Source organism: Mesocricetus auratus, unplaced genomic scaffold, assembly GCF_017639785.1.
Source record: "Mesocricetus auratus isolate SY011 unplaced genomic scaffold, BCM_Maur_2.0 Super-Scaffold_100018, whole genome shotgun sequence".
NCBI classification, from domain to species: domain Eukaryota; kingdom Metazoa; phylum Chordata; class Mammalia; order Rodentia; family Cricetidae; genus Mesocricetus; species Mesocricetus auratus.
The window spans coordinates 39001998-39024170 of NW_024429199.1; the positions used below are offsets into that span (position 1 = coordinate 39001998).

Sequence of the window (22173 nt, forward strand, 5' to 3'; positions counted from 1 at the left end):
TATCAGGACAGCCCTGGCACACAGTGATTTTACACCTGGACGCTAAAGCAGACACACAATCACAATGTGCTGTATCTGTCTTTTCCTTTCACATGAAGTACACAACATCTCAAGGCAGCCTGGGCTTATTAAACATACTAAAACAAAAGACACCCAGTCTATTCTCTACTTTGCTATAAACTCTGTAAGTTTAAATGAAAGACCGAGAAAACAGAAGGTAAGAATCAGGAGATGTTCTGTGATAAATTGATACTTTTGTTTGAACATATTTAAAAACTGCGTCTTCAGCTCACCTTGTAGCCTCTGCATCACGTTGGTGATGTCCCGATGGGATCTTGAAGATGCCCTGGAGGTTGCCATGGTCCTTCTTGTAGCATGGAACGAATACCAAGTGATGTCCCTCGTTGCAGGGTAATACTACACTGCTTCAGATAACATATGCAGTCTTGGCTACAGCCATAGAGTCTCAGACAAACCCCAAGTACTCATGGTGGTCAGTGAGGAGACAGCATTCATGGTGAGCCGCACATTCTTCTTTTGTTCTGAGAGCCCTCTTAGGTAGACTTTAAGAACCTGAAAAGCAAACCAACAAAAACTGCAATATGAAAAATATCCCCCTTAGCCCTAGTGCAAAATAAGAATGTCCCCTGTTCCACTCTGATGTTTGACTCACTATCAAGGGAAACAACGAGAAAGTTTAAAGCACTGAGCAAGCTTTAAAATTCCTACGATATGCATGGTGCATGAATGAGAAATACCATGCATAGGCTCACATATTTATCACTTGATCCCCATTTGGTGATGCTATTTGGGAAGGTACGGGACCTTTAAGGGGTGGGGCCTTGCTGGAGGAGGACCATCACTGGGGATGCACTTTAGGGGATGTACTGGGTTAATAGTTCCCTCCAAGTTCTGGTCCCTCTCTCTGCTTGCTTGTATGAATGGAATGTGATTTCTCGATTTCCTACACCCGTCACCAGGCCATTGCTTCCCCATCACAATGCATTGTGACCTATGCCTCTGGAACCGTAAGCTAAAACATGGCTCCTTTCCATAAGTTCATTTCAGTCATGCTGTATTTTTGCAGCAACACAAAAACAACTAATTCAGTATGTGCCAAAATAAAATAGGAAGTAGGTTGCCGCAAACAAGTCAGCCAGTGAAATCTTGACATTGAGAAACGTACTCCGAGTAAGAGAGGCTCACCGGTGCTGCTTTCTTTGCTAAGTGAAAAATCTACTAACTTATAACCTACGTTCAAAATGCTGAACCTCATTTCTTGGTGTTTAGATATCACCTTATCTATGATCTTTTTATTGTTTTACAGACTTTTTTGCATTGTCTCATCCACACTTTTCAAAAAGGATATCGTGTCATGGCTTCTAATAACAAGTTGATGAATTAACACAGTACAGATAGTGCTAAGGGAGCAGCTATATTGGTAGAGTGCTTGTCTCCATATGAACAGCCTTAGGTTCAATCCTCACCAATGCATAACCCAGGAGTCATGGCTCAGGCCTGTAATTTCAGTTCCCAAGATGTAGAAGCAAGAGGACCATGCATCCAAGGTCATCATTGTCTACATGGGGAATGGAGGAGTAGCTTTCAAGGCAAGCCTGAGATACATGGTATTATCTCAAAAATTAAAACAGATAAGAAACCATATAAATATGTAAATTGTTTCATTCTAAATATGACTACCAAATATCCTCATTTTAGGAGATAAAATCGGGTCTGGCTTAGTTTTTTTTTTCTTCCCAGTACAGAAAGGGTCTAAAGTAAACAGCAAGACTGGGATAGGAAGAGTTAACCAGATGGGTCACTGCTTGTCTAATCCCTCTCTCAGCTCTTGCTTTGCTGGAGCAACTGATCACTCTCATTTGGGGTGGTGAAAAAGAGGCAGGCAAGCGGTTAGTGAAAGCCTGACGTTGAGAAATGTAGCGTGAAGAAGGATTTCTTAACCCCGGGGTAAGCTGAACAAAGTCTTGCTCTGAACAAGATCATTAGAAAGAAGAGAAATGCCTCCAGATACGGGAAACTCAACGAAGGTTACACTGAGGCCTGTGTACAGATCTTTACGGTAAGTCACTCTGCACCTCCTGGAAGTGATGATGACAGAGGAAACAGGAATGTGGCTGGGAAAAAGATAACCGTCAACTCAAAAGTCAAAGCAAGCACAAAACACACACACACACACACACACACACACACACACACACACACGGGATGCCCCATGTGCTTGAAGAGAAAAACATAAGGAGTCTGTATGTGCTGTATAAAACATAATGAGTGAATAACGCACAGGTAAATAAATAAACACAGTGACAAATTGTTATTTATTTTAGGTGACATTATAAATACCCATACATATTGGTCTCCTGTTGGAATGCATCCTTGTGAAATTGGTCATATCTTTTGGAGACGACCATATGCAAAGGGGCGGAAAACATTACAGGTATGTTCAAATATCTAAAGGGTGTGCTTAAAAGGAAGACCTCACTAACTGTTCAATTCGGGAGACACAGACCCACTGAGCAGTTTCAAGTGTTGGGAGGCAGAGGCTACTGGAAAGAGTAAGTATAAGAAGTAGGACTCACATTTGGCATCTTGTGAGAGGCACACTATTCAGTGGGTGGAACTTCCAGAGGGGGGGCACTATTCAGTGGGTGGAACTTCCAGAGGGGGGGTAAATAGCTATGTATAACCATGCATCATGACCTATACCTCCACCTAGTTACAGATCATACCTCCTGAGGAAAAGCATTCCACCTGCCTACATACAAGGGCCACTGTAATCAGCAGACCGGAGTATGAGAAACATTTCAGGGGACCTCATAATAATTCACTCCTTGATAGTGTTAGAGAGTCTGACTCCTCAAATGCAAGAGAATAACTAACTCCATGATCTCCACCCAGGTCCACTTACCTTTCTAGAATCTACCCACCATGTGTTATCTACTGATATCATTATGCACAACACACAGTAGAGAAGGAAGAAATTGGGTTGGAATATAGCTCAGTACTAGGGCACTTGTCTAGTTTGTGCAAGCCCTTAGTTTAATCCCAAACACTGAGAAAAAAACCAAAAATTTGTTTCAACCCAGCTACCCCTCATCAGTCCCTAATCAGCTCTGGAGTTGACAGATGACTGAGGCAGCCCCTCACTTTCTACCCAAGAGTCCAGAATTAAAAGTTGTTGGGTTTTTCACTACATCTCTCTCCTTCTTCTTGTTCATACCCATGTCACAAAAAGACTAATCCCAGAATTAGTCCCACATCAAGCTAGAATTTCTCTGCTTCTGTTCACATGTACCCAGTTTTTCTGCTGCTGTACAACTCACACATCCTGAAATCCTGAGCTGAGAGTTGAGACTACAAAGATAAATGTGACATGGAACCTATTTTTGAGGAGTGTAGAACATGGTGAGAGAAGGGATTTATGTAGAAGAGACATTTTTTTAAATCCCAGGAGTGAGTATGAATGTAAAACTACAGGGACACAGAAGATGTGGGCTGTGCCAGTCCTGGGGTTCTGGAATGATGTCCTGAGAAAAACTTAGCATCCAAACTGTGTCTGGGTGAATGGATGAGGTGGAAAGATGAAAGCTGCTTTCCTGCCTGCACCTGGCTTCAGGAAAGACATTAGCATGAGAGACAGCATGGTACCTTAATCCAGAAGTACCATGCTCTGACACTTGATACTGAAGCGCTATGCTCTGACACTCAATACTGAAGTACTGTGTTCTGGTGGAGGGAAGAGGGCAGAAGGCCCTTCATGCATCCTCAGAAGTGTGGCTCTGATTCTCACCAGAAGCCATTAAGGGACCCTGGGCCAGAAATGAGGAGATATAATTTAGAATTACAGCTACTGATGCCTGTATGCTTGAGACTGGATATCATGGGGGATGGGTTGGCCTTGAATTTGATAAGTAGCTGAGAGTAACCTTGAACTTCTTATCTTCCTGCTCCCAACTCACCAGTGCTGGAATTATGGGTATGCACTACTATGCTTGAGTTATGCCAGTCTAGGGGTCAAAATTATAACTTTGTGCACATTAGACAAGCCTTTCACTCTGACTACTGTTTTGAATGTTATATATGGGGTGGGTAAGGTCAGAAGATCCAGGAAGCTGGGTAAGGAAAACATCTCAGAAATAAAGGCAGGAGATGGGTAGGAGAGACAGTGAATAGAAGATAAAGTTGAAGAAATATATAGGAAGTGACTTTTACAAAGCTTTGTGAAGGGTCAGCTACAATTAGGCAGGTCTGGGACAGCCAAGAGCATGGGCTCTAGAAAGATGCATTGTCAGGATGGACACAGCAGACTGAAGGGTTTGGGAGACACTAAGGATTCAGGATGCAATCGCTATTATTTTGGTGTCTTTAGCATCCCTTTATATCATCTCTCTGTAAAATCTCCAAACTGAAGAAAGAAACAGCATCACTAATTACTTAACCCGGGACTCCATTTGCCTGGCTCCTTCCCTGGCTGCCCCAGGATATATTGCTGTAGCAGTAATAAGGTAAGTACATGTTGGCCTGTACTCATTGCACCGTAAGCTCGCTTCATACTAACAAGGCTATGAACATCACTGGCATGGGGACTAGAACACGTCCTGTTTTCCTTCTGTGGTGCTGGGGATGGCCACTAGGACCCTGTGCATGTTAAAAACTACACCCTAGTCCTGGAACTCCAACTTTCCTTGTCTTCCCCTCTCACCCATTCATGCCAACTGTATCCATGGACACATGCTGAACACTCAGTGTTGATTTTTTGAAATTATTTAATGAAGTGCATAATATTTTGTTTCAATGAGTCCACGCCTCCTCACCAAACCCCTTCCACTCTAGCACAAGAGCTGGTGCAATATCCTTCCTTTTTCAGGGCTAAGATAAACTATCTCGCTTTCGTCATTTGCCTATGCATGTATACCTGATATTGTGAAATTATGCTTTTCTTGCTTTTGGCTGCTACAACAGGGTCATGTGATGAATAAGAAATTTAGAATTAATAAAATGAAGTTAAAAAAGAGAGAGACTGGGAATTTGGAAATACAAGTTCTAAGCTCCACTTTGTGCCAGCTAGCAGGGAAGTTTTGGGAGGATCTTGCATGTGAAAGATTTAACAATAGCTTGTAAGAAAATGAAATTCCAGAAAATTCACAGACTCTGGCAAAGGAAGACCTAGAGCTGATTCTTGTGTTGTTCACATGATCTCTGATGTGTGTGTGTGAGTAAGTATATATATATGTGTGTGTGTGCATGTGTGTGTGCATATGTGCATGTGTGCGTGTATGGGGGTGTGTGTGTATGTGTGTGTGCATGTATGTGTGTAAGTATACATGTGTGTGTGCATGTGTGCGTGTGTGTGTGGTGTGTGTGTATGTATGTGTGTGGTGTGTGTGTATGTATGTGTGTGGTGTGTGTGGTGTATGTGTGGTGTGGTGTGTGTGTTTGTGTGTATGTGTGGTGTGTGATGTGTGTGTGTGTGAGTTGTGTGTGTAGTCCAAACTTAACATCTGGTGTCAGTCAATCACTCTCCACTGTATTTTCTGAGATGTCATCTCTCCCTAAATCTGGAGCTCATCAACTCAGCTAGACTGGCTGGCTGGTGAGCGCCCCCCCAAACCCTACTATCTCCATCTCCCAGTACTGGAATTATAGGCATCTACCATGGTGCTTTGCTCTTCGGTGGGCTCTAGGGGTCCTCTTGCTTCTGTAGCAAACATTTCATGACAATTCCTCAACTCTGTTCACAGACTCTTAAGGAGAGTAAACTTCTGCAAACCCTTGCTTCCTTGCCAATAATGCAGAGCTAACATATGAAGACTTGTGTTTAACTTCATCCTACTTAGATTAAGTTTTAGAAAGGTAAGCACAGGATTGGGGTGGTGACTCTGTGATGGGTCATGCGCCTCTTACTTGTAAGGCCCTGGGTTCATCCCCAGCAGTGCCAAAATAAATAAGGAGGCACGTATGTAACATTTGACATGCAGCTTCAGCAATTCAGTGGTTTTTCTTTTTCTTTCCTTTGCCTCATTTTCTCCACTCGTGGTGTGAGAAATGACCGAAAACAAGGAAAAAGCTTCCAACCATGCTAGCCAAAGGTAGTATGAGTGACAGTCAGGCAACTATGGTCCTTGGGCCCTTGAAGAGACTGATTCTGCAGTAATGGACACCACGGGCATGAGCTGTCTATGCACATCAGGAAGGGCGGGTCCAGAACCAGCATGATCTATCTCACTTTGCCACTGTTACAAAGGTGGTTTTCAATAGATGCAAGACTTTATGAGATGAGGGATGTGGGGAAGGGAGGTAAGGCTAAGTTGTTGGGATGGACAGGAAAGACATGAATGGGTTGACTGACAAAAAGGACATCAGTGCCAACTGAAAGGACAACCTTTGCACCACCTCCGAATCTTCCCAAGAACCACTGAGATTTGGTGTGGCTAAGTGTATCTACCTTACTACACAGAGAAGTAAGATTCCCATATTTATTGTTTCACAGGAAATATATAATGAGAAAGTATTTGTGAGAGATAGCAGCATAATATCTAGTCAGTCAGTGTAGTTAGCGGGGCAGACAAGCCTCCCTATTGCTTAGGTAGTAGAGCAGCAGATGACATAAATGGCAGAGTACGCTGGTTTTGTGAAGTGGTCGCCCCGGTGGGTGTGGGGACAGCCATCATCTGCTGTACTGATGATGTCTCACGGGGCAGAGCACTTTAGCCTCTGGTATTTGGATTCTCTAGCTGAGCAATCCTCTCCTGCCAACACGGCACCTATGAGAAGCCCAGTGGTGAGATGTCACCATGTCACTTTTCAGGTCTCTACTCAAAAACGCACAATAGGCTACTCCAGCACTTTCTTGTTTGTGCAACTCAAAAGGGGTAAACCGAAAAAGCAGTGGAAGAAATCGTACCGGATCACAGGGACTCACCCCAGTGCGATACAAGCAGCATTTTCAGTACCAGGAGACTTTAGCAGAAAGGTCAGACCATGCATTAACCAGGCATGATGTCACTAATTCAATACGCAAGAACCAGAAACTGACACAATAACCCTGCAAGTAAGTTTACAATAAAGTATGACTACTCGTTGAATGTCTAAGCACGTAGAGAAATCCATGATTTAAATTGAAGTTATCTTGCCCTCCTTTTTAGTAAAGTTTGTTGTGGGAATAAGTTCAACATAACACACAATTTTAAGCACAATTTTTTTCTGCCCACTCATTAGCACTGGCATGAATTAATGAGCATTAGGATAGCTAAAACCAGAAAAGGACTCCCTTGGGTTAATAAAGTATATTATTAATGTAGGCATGGAGGTTGTCAGGGAAGTGCTGCTCATTATTCACAATTATGAATTGCTTGAGGTACTGCTTCCTGAACATAACACCAGTAGCACAGACACTGAGGTCAACAATTAATACATGGGACCTCCTGAAACTGAAAAGCTTCTGTAACACAAAGGACACAGTCAACAAGACAAAAAGACATTCCATAGATTGGGAAAAGATATTCACTAACCCCATATCTGACAGAGGGCTGATCTCCAAAATTTACAAAGAACTCAAGAAGCAAGTCTCCAAAACACCAAAGGATCCAATTAAAAGGTGGACTACAGATCTAAATAGAGAATTCTCAATAGAGGAGTCTAAAATGGCTGAGAGGCACTTAAGAAAGTGCTCAATATCCCCAGCCAATAGGGAAATGCAAATCAAAACAACTCTGATATGCCATCTTACTCCTGTCAGAATGGCTAAAATCAAAAACATCAATGGCAGTTTATGCTAGAGAGGATGTAGAGAAAGGGGAACACTCCTCCACTGTTGGTGAGAGTGCCAACTTGTTTAGCCTCTTTGGAAGTCAGTATGGAGATTCCTCAGGAAAATGGGAATCAGCCTACCTACCACAAGACCCAGCAATTCCACTCTTAGGCATATACCCAAAAGATGCACATTCATACAACAAGGACATCTATTCAACCATGTTCGTAGTAGCATTATTTGTAATAGCCAGAACCTGGAAGCAACCTAGATGCCCCTCAGCTGAAGAGTGGATAGAGAAAATGTGGTACATTTACACAATGGAGTACTATTTAGCAGAAAAAACAATGGAATCTTGAAATTTGCAGGCAAATGGATGGCACTAGAGAAACCATCTTGAGCGAGGTAACCCAGCCACAAAAAGATAAACATGGTATGTATTCACTCACTCATATATGGATTTTAGATATGGATCAGGGGAGTGCCAGCCTACAATCCCACTGTCAGAGAGTCTGGGAAACAGAACCTTCAACCAATGACTGATGGAAGCAGACGCAGGCACCCATAGCTAAACACTGAGCTGAACTCAAGGAACCCAGTGACAGAGAGGGAAGACTGATGAGCATAGGGGTCAAGACTGGGATTGTTAAACCCACAGAAACAGCTGACCCGAACAAGGAGGGAGCTCTTGAACCCCCCCACTGATGGCTGGGAATCCAGCATGGGACTGATCCAAACCCCCTGAATGTGGGTGTCAGTGAGGAGGCCTAGGCAATCTATGGGGCCTTGGGTAATAGGTCAGTATTTATCCCTGGCATACAAATGGACTTTGGGTGCTCACCCCACAATGAGGGATGCTCTCTCAGCCTGGATTCTTGGAGGAGGGCCTAGGCCCTGCCCTGGATGAAATGACAGACTATGGACACCCCATGGAGGGCCTCACCCTCCCTGGGGAAAGAGTGGAGACTGGGAGAAGAGGTGGGGGAATTGGTGGGAGGGCATGGGAGGAGGGGAGGGAGAGGGAGCTGGGATTGACATGTGAAGCAACCTTGTTTCTAATTTAGATTTAAAAATAAAATAGACCAAGAAAAAGAGAATTGCTTGGGCTAATAAGAAGAAATGATGCTTTTCACAGAAAGATAAGAACATAAAAAAGTGACCATAAGGCAACCCAGTTGTAAACTAGTGTCATGATTCAACCTTTGTGAATTTAAGTCCAGAGTAGGAAATGCACCCCATGGTATCTGCCACCTTTGTTCCTTGCTTTGGGGTATGCATGTGTTTCATCCCTTGCTCAACATTAGTTCTCGTTAGATTCAACCACAAGGAGGATGTCCACACAGACCAGCCTTGAGTCCTGCATGCCACTCATTGGCAGGCCACTGGGTGTGGCAGTCGTGGCTGGAGTTATAAGCATGCCACTCACCTTGCCTGGCTTTGGGCTTCTCGGTTCTGCCCAGTCATACATACCTCCTCCTTGTAGGACACTAGGTATATTGTGTAATTATGAGAACACAGAACCCAGTAAGGCAGCCAGCAGCTACAAGCAGTTCTAGATGAACTTGTAATGGCAAACTAGCTTTTCCTGAACCTCACTCCCTGGGAGTAAGAGGAGAGAGCTCTTCCTAGGACACAGTGGGGACCTGAGAAAACTCATAAAGAGTCCTTAGTTTAAAAAAAAAGATTCAAATGAGGCTGTAACCCCTCGGGCTAAGCAAATGTTTCTTAGCGGCTAACACTATCACAGTTAGCTGAAGATGGTTTTTGTTTGTTTGTTGTTTGTTTTTTATCTTCAGCATTAAACATATTAAGTTAATCATGACCAGGCACATTTTGTTCTTCATCTGACACAGTAATATAAACAGACATTAGACACAAGAAAAATAGATGTGCATTTTAGTTGAGTGTTCTGATGTCAGGGACTTTATCCATATTAATAATTTTTATCATGGAAAATAAAGAACCTCTCACAGAGAACAATCCTCATGACTCCCAATTAAATCAGCATTTCAGAGAGATGCAGGTCATATTAATAACCTTTGCTGGTTGAAAATTGTGTTTTCTGTTGCATAGGTCTGGCCCCTGTATCAAATGCTGATGTGAATCTGCGTTAGGGAGATTCTCTGCAGGTTGAGAGAATAATAAGAGGGCCTTTAAATACAATTTGTCCGGGGTTTTTCTAACATTCACGGGATATTTTCAGATGCATAAAAGTTTCCCATCCCAAACTGAAAAGCTCAGAAAAGCATGATTCAGGGAGCTAGGGCTGAGCAGTTGGTATTTCTCGCCAGGATGGGCCTGACTTGAACTTGAAGTACCAAGCAGTTGTATCAAACCAGCAAGCCCACTGTCATTTTCCAGCGCTGTTTACTCTCTGGGCCTTGGGTAGACACTTGGGTAGCCCTGCCCTGTGCGCTGCACCTGCCTCCCTGTGAACCGCCATCTCCCAGGACTCCTCCCTCAGAGGTGCAAAACCTCGCTGGAAAACGTCGTTTTGGAGAGTAGATGAAAGTTATCTTGCCCTCTAGTGTAGGCTCTGCCTGGAAAGAAATGCACCAGGGGAGTCTACTGGGCCTGCATGCAAGCCTTAGGCTCCTCTACCCATCTTCCCTCCCCCAGCCCTTCCTAAAATAGTCTGGGGGTGGAGGAAGGGAGGGTCCTAGAATTTGTTTAGCGCTTACATCTCTCTGATAGTATCAGCAGTGAGGACCATCACAATAAGAGGGTGGCTGCCTGCCGTTTGGGCATCTCTGGCACCCCGGGGATGTGCTGTGAGCGGAAATGACAACTCAGGGAGCCGGTATTAATAGGAATATGTACGTACGAGATGCAAAGAGGCTAGCCAACCTTCCTACCGCCTTCTCCAGGAGAGTCAAACACGTACACACACCGCCACCACCCCCTCTCCCTGAGGTTCGCGGCGCGTCAGCGTGCAAGCACAAACTTGCTGCAGTGTGTTGCCTTGCACCTGTCATTCCTCCATCTCTCTCCTCTCCGTCTCAGCCTTTGCTATTTACCTTGATACGGCCTTACTCGGGTTCCAGGCAGCGAGGTGACACGCGAGCGAACGCCTCCTCCCAGCTGCGTGCGGCTCCGGGTACGAGCTGCTACCCTGGCCCTGTAACCGAGGCTCCGGTGCTGTCTGCCGGGCTGCAGGAGCCAGGATGCCCTGGTGACAGAGTACAACAATCCCAGCCCGGTGTGGGCCGGTGCTCCTAGCTGGCGCACACGCACTGCTCTGCGCTGGCGGCTGGTGGCTCTGCCCTCCCTCCCTGCCTAGAGGATCTGTCCCTCCTCCAGGCTGCACACCAGGGGGTTAGGCCTCCCCCACCTCCCGCCCCCTGCAGCTGCTGCTCCTGTCGCCAGCGGAGGTCGCCCTGGAGGGGTTCAGCTTCTGAGCACCCGCCCAGCACCCCCTCCCCTCTGCCCGCCACACCCCCTCCTCAGCCCCAGGATGTGCAGGTCACTACGCAGAGCTAGGGGCGGGGACCCGGAGGCGCTTTGCCGGCGTCCTCTCCCTATCTCTTAGAGAAGCTTGGACACTGACTTTTTCTCTGGCAGCCAGAGTCCTGTGACCCACTCTCTGTGCAAGCCTTTGCCAAGGGGTCCCCTTCCCGAGGGACATGGTTGTCTCAGTAGCTTAGGGGTGCTACATAATATTGGCTGCTAACTTTTGCCCACGTTTTCCGCAGCACAACTGACCTCTGAACATGACTTGTTTGGAATGACCCTGTAGGTTCCCTGATGTTCCCCAGGAAGGACAGCCATGATGCAGTTTCAGGAGCACAGGTGCCATGGGCTCTTAATCTGCCTCAGAGACCTCTGGGCTGTCAAATCAGCCACAGCGATGATGCTGGACTAGGCGGGCTTTTCTGTTTGGGTACTGTTTAATAAAACTTTGATTTCTTGAAATGATGCTTGACATCGCCCTGCTAATTCTTGGCTATTCACAGCGGTGGTTTTGAAAGCATCGTTAGGTTCTTTGGACCCACTGTTCACAGGGTGGAGCCATTACAACCCTCCAGGAGCCCTTCTCCTGGTGCAAGAGAGCCCATGTTGCCTAGGAGCCTCGAGAGATTTATTTTGTTGTGGTGTAATGGTTTCCAAGCAAAGTCAAACACGACCTGTTTTTCACCAACAATGAAGCCCAAGTCCAAAAGGATTACGAAGACTAGTTGAAGTTCTGTTGCAAGAATCCTAGAGATAACAAGAACCTCCGAATTGTCAACAAAATCGTTTTTGTTCTCTAAATGCACTGAATGGATTACTTAATACAGAAGGTGCGGTTCCTCCTTGCCTCCTGCCTCCCTGTCACCTGCAGCCATCTTCCCCACTATTTACCTTTCATTTACAAAAAGAAAAAAAATCCCCTTTCTCTAGAGCCTGTGAAGACAACACCTGTGATGGTTAGTTCTCAAGGTCGGCTTGAATTGTCAAGATCAGGTTGGCCTCTGTGGCATAGCTGTGCGTGATTGATTTGATTTTTAGCTTACTCAGCCCCCTGGGGGGGGTAATGTCCTTCCCCAAGTTTGTTTGACCCTGCACTGCATAAAGTAAAGGGATACAGTTGAGTAGAGAGCAGGCAGCATGGCTGCATTCTTTTCTCTCTCTGTGCTCTTGACTGTGAGTACAGCGTGGCATCTGTCACAAGCTCCGGCCTCTGTGACTCGCCTACAAGGGAGGATTGTGACCTGGAAATGTTTGCCAGACGAACCCTGTCCTGCCCTATGCTGCTTTTATTGTCAGCATATTTGTCACAGGAACAGAAATAGGTGTGCTTATTATTTTTTATTTTATTTATTATTAATTTATTTATTTAAGTTTTGGAACAAAAGTCTGAGACAAATCAGTTCAAGCAGTGTTCCCTTTCCTTGAGTTTATTTCTTTTTTGCAAAAGTAAATACTTTCTATCACAATAGATCTTATTTATTTATTTGCCAGTGGTCTGCCACCAACTATATTTCTATCCCAGAAATACACTCCAGTTGTAGAACCTTACAGTTCAGGATGCTTGGGTCGAAGAAAATAAGAGTCTGAAATTAAAACCCATGCATTGCCTACCTGTACCTCTTCCTTGTCACCGCTCACAGCAGTGCTGTGGGGACAGCCACCAGAACCCAGTTATTCCTGGCCAGCATACTGTCCTCCCAGGTAGTTGCCAGACTGCAAGTCTGCCCCTCAAAAAGAAAATCCCAACTAATCTTGGTTCTCCCTTTTAATCCCCGTAGTCACAGAATCAGTTTGGGCAGTTGGTCTTGGATAACTGAAGTAAGAAGATAAGCCACAGGTAAGATCCTGTGTGTTCAGAGCTGACTTACTAGAGAAAGAAGACATTTAAGGGGAAAATCTGAAACATAGCTTCCAGTAAGAGAAAGTCCCCAGTGACCCTTCACCCCTCTTCTTCTGTCCGCGTGTGGGCCACGTGGGCTCCCTGATTAACTGAACCATGATCAGCTCAACTTCATCCTTCCAAAAAGGAGTAGGCTCATTTCAGACATCTAGAAAGGTCTTGTCACTTCCACTCAACTAGGGAAGGCTGTTTACAGCTCCATTTCTCCAATAAGCATTGCTTAAACACACAGCACCTGGCTAAAAGTGTACCGAGCACTGGGGACTCTGTGATAAGCCAAACCTAACCGGGTTCTCATTAGTAGGATGTAGAGGGTTATCAGGGAGAGGGCAAGACTTGTTGATGTTGATCATATACACTTATAGAATCCCGTTTTTCAAGAAAGGCGGGTGTCGTTATGTGAGCTTCTGTTGAATTTATCTCAGAGATCATCAAGACTTCACTGGGGGATAAAACTGAACAGGGGCTTACAGGGGGATTGGTACTAATTAGGAAAAGAGAGCTGCAACTTGGGGGGGGTCAACGTTCAAAAGATCTAATGGTACACAGCATCAGTATCGCCCTTCAAAATTACAGGGGATGGGTATATACTTTATGTCATTGGAATGTCTTCAGTTGCTAGCAGGTGCAACAGAATTAGGTTTGTACTGTAAACTTCTCCTGTCAAATATAATGTGGACCACAAATTATAAGTAGGGACAGATCCACAAACATAGACCAGTTAGGAGAATCCTACAGTCATCCTCTGAAGAATATTGTCATATTTGTTAGTAGAATGATGGCAATAGAGAGAGTGGATGAATTGGTTTGAGACAGTAGAATGTATAGGACACATAGTATATGCTGCTATGGACACCCTCCTCTCAAATCGTAGCTGATATGATAGTGTTTGGAGGTGGCAGTGGGATTTGAAAGGTACTTAGATCATGAGGGTGGAGCTCTCACGAAAGATATTAGCGCCTTTGTAAAGGGGATACAGCAATTATTGCATCTGTTCTGTCATGTAAGAACACAGCCAGAGGACAGCTCCCTTTGAACCAGACAATGAGTTTTCAATACCCTTTATCTTGGGCTTCCCAGTCTCCAGAACATCGAGGAAGGATGTTGTGAATAGGCAGCCAGGCTATGGTATTATTACAGAAAATCCCCAGTGCTGCTCTAAGGCATAAACCCAAAGAAGTTGGAAAAGTCATGCTTTGATAGTATAGTGTTTAAAATCTTGGATTTGGAGTAGGGAGAGCCTCATCCCAGCTCTATCATTAAATGCCTGTGTGTTGTGTCAAGCTGGTAATTGCCTTTCAAGGATTCAGATTTTATAAACCTATGATTCAACATCACAACAGTGCCTTGTTCATAGAGCTCTTGTGGGGACTCAATGAGCTAATACCTGCAAAGTTCCTAGTACTTCAGTGCCTGTCAGGTAGTCAGCCAATGTAATTAGTATTATCACCAGTATAGTTATTACTATTGTTCTAGATGTTTCTGAAGTTGGCAAATTAAGGCAAAACTATCAGTTTCCCCTTTGCAACAGCTTTTGAGCTAAGATCCTTATTCATGAAATAGTAAAATACCTTTCACAGTCATCATAATATGACCAGCAACTACCTGGCAGTTACTTGAGTGAACCCTTCCTTCATAAACCCGGGCTGACCTCCAGCCTTGCTTTCTTTTTATAGAGACCCACTGTGTGCAAAGTGTTTCTCACACACTCCTGCAGCTTGAGCTAACATTGAAGGTCATTCCAGTCCAGCTTTATTGTAAAACCTGCCCTAGACATTGTAACAATATTAAATCAGCAATTGACCATTTCTGTTTCTATCCTGTCTATTTTAAGTAGCTGAGTGAATGCCATGGAGAACTTGATATAGGTTGGGGGGTGCTGTTTATACCATGGGTGCATCTTTGTACCAATGAGTGTGTCTTCTGTAACAAGTGGTCTTTTCACCTCCCTTCTCCACTTTCTCTAAACAGTCTTAAAAACTGATTTGTAGCCAGGTGGTGATGCATACCTTTAGTGCCAGCATTTGGGAGGCAGAGGCAGGCAGATCTCTGCGAATCCGAGGCCAGCTTGATCTACAGAGCAAGTTCTAGGACAGGCTCCAAAGCTACACGGAGAAAACTTGTCTCAGGAAAAAAAGCCACCCAAACAAAATAAAACAAAACTGATTTGTTTGAAAAGTTCAGTAAGACTGAACAGAGAAGCTCTGTGGTGTTTTGAAGATGAAGAGGTAGGGCATCACAATCAGTCAGGGGCTGGAAGCAGTTAGCAACAGTCTTGGTGTATTTAAAGAAACTGGGGTTCCTCTTTCGGGGCAAAGGCCTCAAGGAGTGTCACCACCATGGAAAATGTGGTTATAAGTAAAGCCTACAGGAATGTTTTTCAACCTGTGGGTCTAGACCCCTTAGGGTTGAATGGTTGAATGACCCTTTCACCAGAATTGCCTAAGATCATAGGAAAACACAAATATTTAGATTATAATTCATAACAGTAGCAAAATTACAGTTATGAAATGGCAATGAAAATAATTTTATGGCTGTGGGACAGGGGGTCACTACAGCCTAAGGAACTGTATTAAAGGGTAGCAGCATTAGGAAAGCTGAGAACCACTGGCCTAGAGGCTCTCTGGCTCTCAGACCACACCCTGATCCAAATGGAATGTTTCTGAGATAGCTTGCTATCTCCATGCAGTCCTAGTCACAGTCAGAAGTAACCAGTGTCCCCCAAAGCTCCCATTCCCTTTCCTCCGCAACCAACTTGATCTCCTGAATCATGTTCCTTAATACGAGTTTTGCAACCAGAGAACTGATCTTAGGAAGCTAAAGAGTTTATCACTGTGGGCAAATACAAGCAGATCAAATGACTAGAGTCCCACTTTTGAAGGTCTAGAACTAATCTGGCATGAAATGTGTCAGCTAGGATCTTGAAGGAAAACACAAGGCAAGTTGAAGATATGATCCAGGGAGGCGGGTGCTAGTGCTTCTGGGAAAGGGGCGGCTGTCATCCTTGTGGGGGCCTTTAGCTTTCAGGAAGCTGTACAGGTGCATAGAGACCTCCGCAGGTGGCTGCTGCCACCCAGAGGTCAACATACTGCAGCAAATGCTGGCGTTATGCAGCTGTGCTCTGAGCTAATCCTGCTGTGAACCACGTTGCAGCTGGGAGGAAAATTTCTCAGCATCTTCTTTGCCCTCTGAATCTTTCATGAAGGCATGGCAGAATGTAAATTTCATCCAACAGCTTCCTCCCACCCCACCCCCAAGCGGGAGGAGGCTGAGGAAATCTAATCCCCAGATTTCTGGCTTCTGACACATAGGAGAGAGTAGGAGAGAGAAAGGAAATGAGTTTGTTAAAGAGCACTTTCCAAAAAATACCTCCCTTCAAGATGCAACCTGGAGTTGAACAGGTTTCTGCATATGGTAAAGTTAAAACAGATTTTTTTCAAAAGTGGAATGTTTTTAATAGGTTATAACTTTATTAAAATGACGTTCTAATTTTAAGTTGCAACTAATTTTAAAATGAATTCAAAGCGTGTGATCACTCATTTGCTCAGAGAATTCAGTTTCAATGATTTATATAATCATTGTATAATCTATATGATTTCCTCCAGCCTCCCCATTAACAATTCTCAACTACGAATCTCCCCTTACTATTCTGCAACCTCATACATGTCTTGGCTTTTCTGAAGATCAAAGCAAGCTCCTGCCTCAGAGTCTTCTCAGAGAATGCTCCCTCTGCCGTGAGAGATAACCTTGGCTTTTAAACTAACTTTATGTCAGACAATTGTCTTATTAGTGAAGACTTTCCTGAATGCCTTGCACAACATTTAAAAACATTCTCCACTCGGTTTTTGACAGTTCTCCTGTACTTGTTTCCCCTCTAGGTCTTAGTACTACTCGTAGTGTACACCCACTTACATAGTTTATTATCTGATAGCTCTAAAATATGAATTACTCTAGAGCAAATACTGTTTTCTGTTAACTCATATTCTCAGCACTTAAAACACTCAACATATAAAAGTTACTTGGTAACATCTGCTTGTAAAGAGAAGCCTTCCCGCCAGCCTGGTTCCAGAGCCGCATCAGTCCCAAATAAACACACAGGAGGCTATATTAATTATGAAGCTGTTGGCCTTTCTTGCTTCTTACTGGCTAGCTCTGACTTAAGTAATTACCCCATAATTATTAATCTAAGTATTTCTCTTACCGGAGAACTTTCCGGGCTTCCTACCCCATGGTGTTACATCTTGACTACTATGTTTCTCCTTCCTAGAGTCCTCCTGGACTCCTAGTCCCACCTATCTTGGTTCCCTATTGGCTCAACAGTGCTTTATCGACATATACACAGGATTTCCCCCATCATCTGCTGAATAGGACCACTAATTTATATGTGTTGGAAAATGTACTTATCACTATATGCATTGCTAATATGAGCTCCTGTATGCTCACACATTAATAATGTGCCAGTTTTATCATGTATGTAGGGTTCTACTAGTTGATGAATTAGACTCAGTCAGATTGATATCATCAATATCTCTGGAATGTCCTGATCCTCAATGGGTAATCCACACAAGAGAACCTCATGTTACATGATGGAAAGTAATAGAAAATTCTTTCTGTTTGGTTTTCTTTTTATTTGAGGAGTTTTTAGCATCTCAGAAGTATTTCTTCTGCAACTGTACTTTAGGAAATTTGGATACATTATTTCATGACAGAAATGGGTCCTGATAGGTTGACAGCTTTGTGAAGTCCATGAAAAGCGCACTTCTGAGACCACATGATGCTGGTCATAGTCTCCTTGCATCAGGGTCTCTGCCTGGATGGGCTGTAATCATTTCTTCTTTCTTTACCTATATTAATACTGTCTACCTTTTCTCGTTTTTTTAAAGGATTACAACATTTTCGAGATAGTTCTAAAGGTAATTATCAGCCACCAGCATTCTCTCTAGTCTTATGAATGACAAATTTCCTAAAAACTGTTTATAAGTGAACATTTGTTTATAGGACAATGGTGCCAGTAATGACATCAGGCCTTGGATGACTTTGCAAAGTGAAGACATCATGTGGCTTGGAGAACTTCATTGGTTTCCTCCAAAGTGTGTTCCAGGATGACGGAATAAGCTCACTGGTTTAGGGGCCACTGGAAACATTTCCTGAAATCTCAAAGAGGGAGAAATGATTCTTATTAGTGAGTTTTCCTTCCTGACTGATCCAGTTAGCCATTCTTGATAAGCCGGAAAAAAAATTGAAGATTACCAGAATCAAATTTCAGTTCAGATTCTAGTGACCCAATAAGAGAAGAGCCAACTAACTCTGGCAAAAGCAATACCAAGGAATTATTATTAGCCTGGAAAACCCCAGAAAAGTATGCCTCGGGGCTCAAGTATTCCTGTCACCGTCTCTTCTGCTGTCCACATGTTGTGTTCCTTCTCAGATAACTCGTGTTTGTAGGATGCCTGTTAGTAATAATGGTGACAGAACATATTCATTGAGGAAAAAATGTATGGGAGCTCCAGGCGAAGGTCTTACCTTATGTACCAAGCAGTTCCCTTTCATTAATCATGGTAGCCAGGCAGAATAACATGCTCCAATTTTCTTGTACCTAATTGAGGTTTATATCTGGCATCCAACTTGACATATTTTGCCAAAGTAAATGGGTTATATATGTAAGGTATAGATATGTGCATCTGTTACTAAAAGAAACAGAAATGATATATAGTAACTACCTTAGGGCCATTTGAGGTGAGGTGTGTTTGCTTTTGTCTTCACCAAAGTGCCAGATAGCAAAGTGTGAATTACATATAGTTGAAACATTTGACATAACACAGGACCTTAGTTAGAATAGGCAACAGAAGAACCATTATCACTCTAGACCTGGAGGAAAACACAGCTAGAGGGTGGTCACTAGAACTCAGGGTGTAGCATGAACATATTGGGGGAGCATTCAAAGCAGCTCAGGGAAGGAGTTGGTGTTAATACTTGGATGTTCTCATCTTCTCCTCTTCCACCGGGACTCTTCTTGTCCAGACAACACTAGTCCAAAGACGTTGGGCCACTGAAGAACAGCAGTCCTGCTTCCCGGGCAGACCTCAGAAAGGGACACACAGAAGGGAGAGGGAAACATGAAGAGTGGACTGGACAGTTTTTGAACCAAGTCTGAGGAATATAAGAGAAGTTGGTGAACCTTGGAGAGACAATTAACCAGTTGTTTTCTACACTCTGTTTGTTGACCTTACCATGACATTTTAAGAAAATTATTACTGTGTTTACCACCTCCAAAGCAGACAAATGTAATAAAGAACACTTTAATATACAATCATATTGTACTCCAGTGATTAGAAGTGTGGATCAACTAACTATCTTAATCATCCAGATGTTTGTCTTCAGATATAATTTATGACAATGGTTACAGAAAGATGATTCACCAATTATGGAGAAACATTGCTTTTAGGAAAGCTTCCCAGCTAAAAATTTTCTCCATGTAAAAGATTATGGCACAGATACCTGCACATGGGCAGTAATGCAACTGTGAACAGGTCTGACATGACTAGTCATACAGGAGTAGAATGTGTGTATGTGTAGCATCGTGATAACTAGTGACAAGCTATTTTGTCTATGTATTATCAATGATATGTTTTTAATTATTAATCTAGTGGGTACTCACCCTTCTTATCAAGAAAAAGAGCTTAGAGGCTCAGGAAATGGCTCAGTGCCTAAGAGTCCATAATGCTTTTGCAGAGACTCCAAGTTTGGTTCCCAGCTCCCACATTAGGTGACTCCCAACCTCCTGTAACTCCAGCTCCAGGGTATTTGATGCCCTCTTCTGTCCTCCATTGGCATGGCATTCACATGAATAAAACTATCTAGACACACATGTACACATAATCAAAAGTAAAAAAAAATCTTCAGAGGAAAGGGTTTGTAGCTCTAAGCTGTGTTTACAGTGCTTCTCTTGATTGTATCAACAGGCTGCTGTTGGCCTTTGAGTTAATGCTGGTGCCCTTTGGTTCAATGGTGTATGTGGTGATTCATACAAAAATTGTTCCCCATAGGTTCACATGTTCACATACTTCAACACATGGTCCCTGGTAGGTGGTGATGCTTGGGGTAGTTATGGAACGTTTGATCCATGATGTCTTGCTAGAGGAAGTAAGTCGCCACAATGGGCTTTGGAGTCTAAAACCTTTCCTCATACCCAGTTCAAGTCACTGTCTGCTTCCTGTTGGTGAAGATGTGATCTCTGATGGGGGGGGAAGGGGAGGTTGCACTTCTGTATATATGTCTTTCTTATTGGTTGATGAATAAAACACTGATTGACCAATAGTCAGATAGGTAATATAGGTGGGGTTACCAGATGAGGAGAATTCTGGGAAGAGGACTCAAAGAGTGAGTCGCAGGAGAGATGCCATGTAGCTGCCAAAGGACTTCGGGCATTTTCCAGTAAGATAAGGCCATGTAGAAATACATAGATTAGTAGTTATGGGTTAATCTTTAAGATAGAGCTAGCCAGTAAGAAGCCTAAGCTGTCGGCCAAACAATGTATGATTAATATAAGCCTCGGTGTGTTTATTTGGGACTGAAGGGCGACGGGACTAGGCGAAACTGCTCTCGCCACCTGCTGCCATGCCTCTCCTACCTTAATGGATCCTCTCAACTGCGATTATAAATTTAAATAAACTCTTCCTTCTAGAGTTGCTTCTGGTCACGTCATTTTTATCAGAAAAGTAACTATTATAACTTCTATCTTTGGGAGCTCACACGACCTTAGTTATCGCTTTAAAGACCCTGTCACCCAGTAAGGCACTTTGAGGTCAGGACTTCACATGTCACTTGGGAAGGAGGCATCATTCAATCCAATACAGAGGGATATGAAAGTCTTACAAGGATATCATTGAGTTCCCAGGTGGGAGACCCTGTGCTCTGAAATGAGCTGATGGCAGTCGGAAGGGAAGGATCTCAGTTATCTAACAGTGGGCATCTCACAGGTAAAGGCTGCAACCACTGAGCGATGATGGATCGATGCAGAGATAAGAGGGGCCTCTGTGTTAAACCTGCAGCCCCGAGTCTGGAGGACAAGCATGATGATGCTGTGTGAGGGGGGAAAGTAGGCCTTTGTTTACGTGCATTTCTGTGTTTCCTCTAGATCCAAACCCCACCCTCTCTGCTTCTGTTTTTCCTGTCTCCTCCCAACTGCTAAGTGAGCAGAAAGTCTGGTCTTCACTTGGTGTATCTTATCTTCCTCCAGAGAATCCCAGGAAACAATTTCTTCCTGTCACTCCTCCCCTTCCCTGTCCTGTTCCACTTCTGTCACTTTCTGCAAGGTCATTGCAATTGTCCCTTTGACTCATTAACTGTTTACTAGTTCCTCTGTTTTCATTGGTTAATGCTCCTCCCTCCAGCAACTGCTGTCCTGTCCTGGTCTGTCTGTGATTGTCCTTAAGAATGCTTATGTCTGGGATAGCAGGTAAAAGCTCTTTCGACCAAATCTTCTGATGAATTAAGTTCAATCTTTGGGGCCCACAGGGAAGAAAGAAAGAACTGATTCCAGCAATTTATCCTTTGACCTCCATCCATGTGGTACCCACAGAAACATGCATGAAAGCGCATAAGTGTGCACGTGCGCGAGCGTGCACACACACACACTCACACACACGTTTTAAGAAAGAAGCTTTATGTCCAAGTTTTTACCTGAAGACTTACATGTATGGGAATAGTTTTAAGGCAATCTATTATGAAGGAAGGGAATGCAAAGATGCACCAACTTACAAGCTATTCATTCAATGTGCTTTTGGAATATTTTCTCCCAAAGAGTTACTAAAATATGAATAAATTAATATAAATTATATAATCTCCCCCCCAGCTCAGCACCCCATGTTCTAAGTCTCCAGAGTTGGGATGAGGTTTGAAAACTTGCACTCTAGGTGACCTTCAAAGGCAGATCAGACACAGCTATATTCAGAAACTGGTGAAGAAGAAAACTACACATACACCCCATGCCAAAATCAGAAGGTAAAGGCTGGTCATGTAAATTTTAATCTGGCAACTGTATCCATATTTTAAT

The 22173-nt window shown here is 43.6% G+C and overlaps 1 protein-coding gene across 4 annotated transcripts in view; it reads right to left on the minus strand.

Moving 5' to 3' along the window:
- Positions 1-11014, minus strand: part of Syne1 (spectrin repeat containing nuclear envelope protein 1) — a 454318-nt gene extending 443304 nt beyond the window's left edge. For all 4 annotated transcript variants that reach the window (XM_040728331.1, XM_040728319.1, XM_040728318.1 and 1 more), the window contains exons 1-2: positions 10786-11014; positions 294-573 (exon numbers count right to left, since the gene is read on the minus strand). In XM_040728331.1, coding sequence (XP_040584265.1) covers positions 294-360 — 67 coding nt within the window. In that variant the 5' untranslated portion in view covers positions 361-573; positions 10786-11014. The remainder of the gene's footprint in view (positions 1-293; positions 574-10785) is intronic.
- Between the last annotated feature and the right edge of the window lie 11159 nt (positions 11015-22173).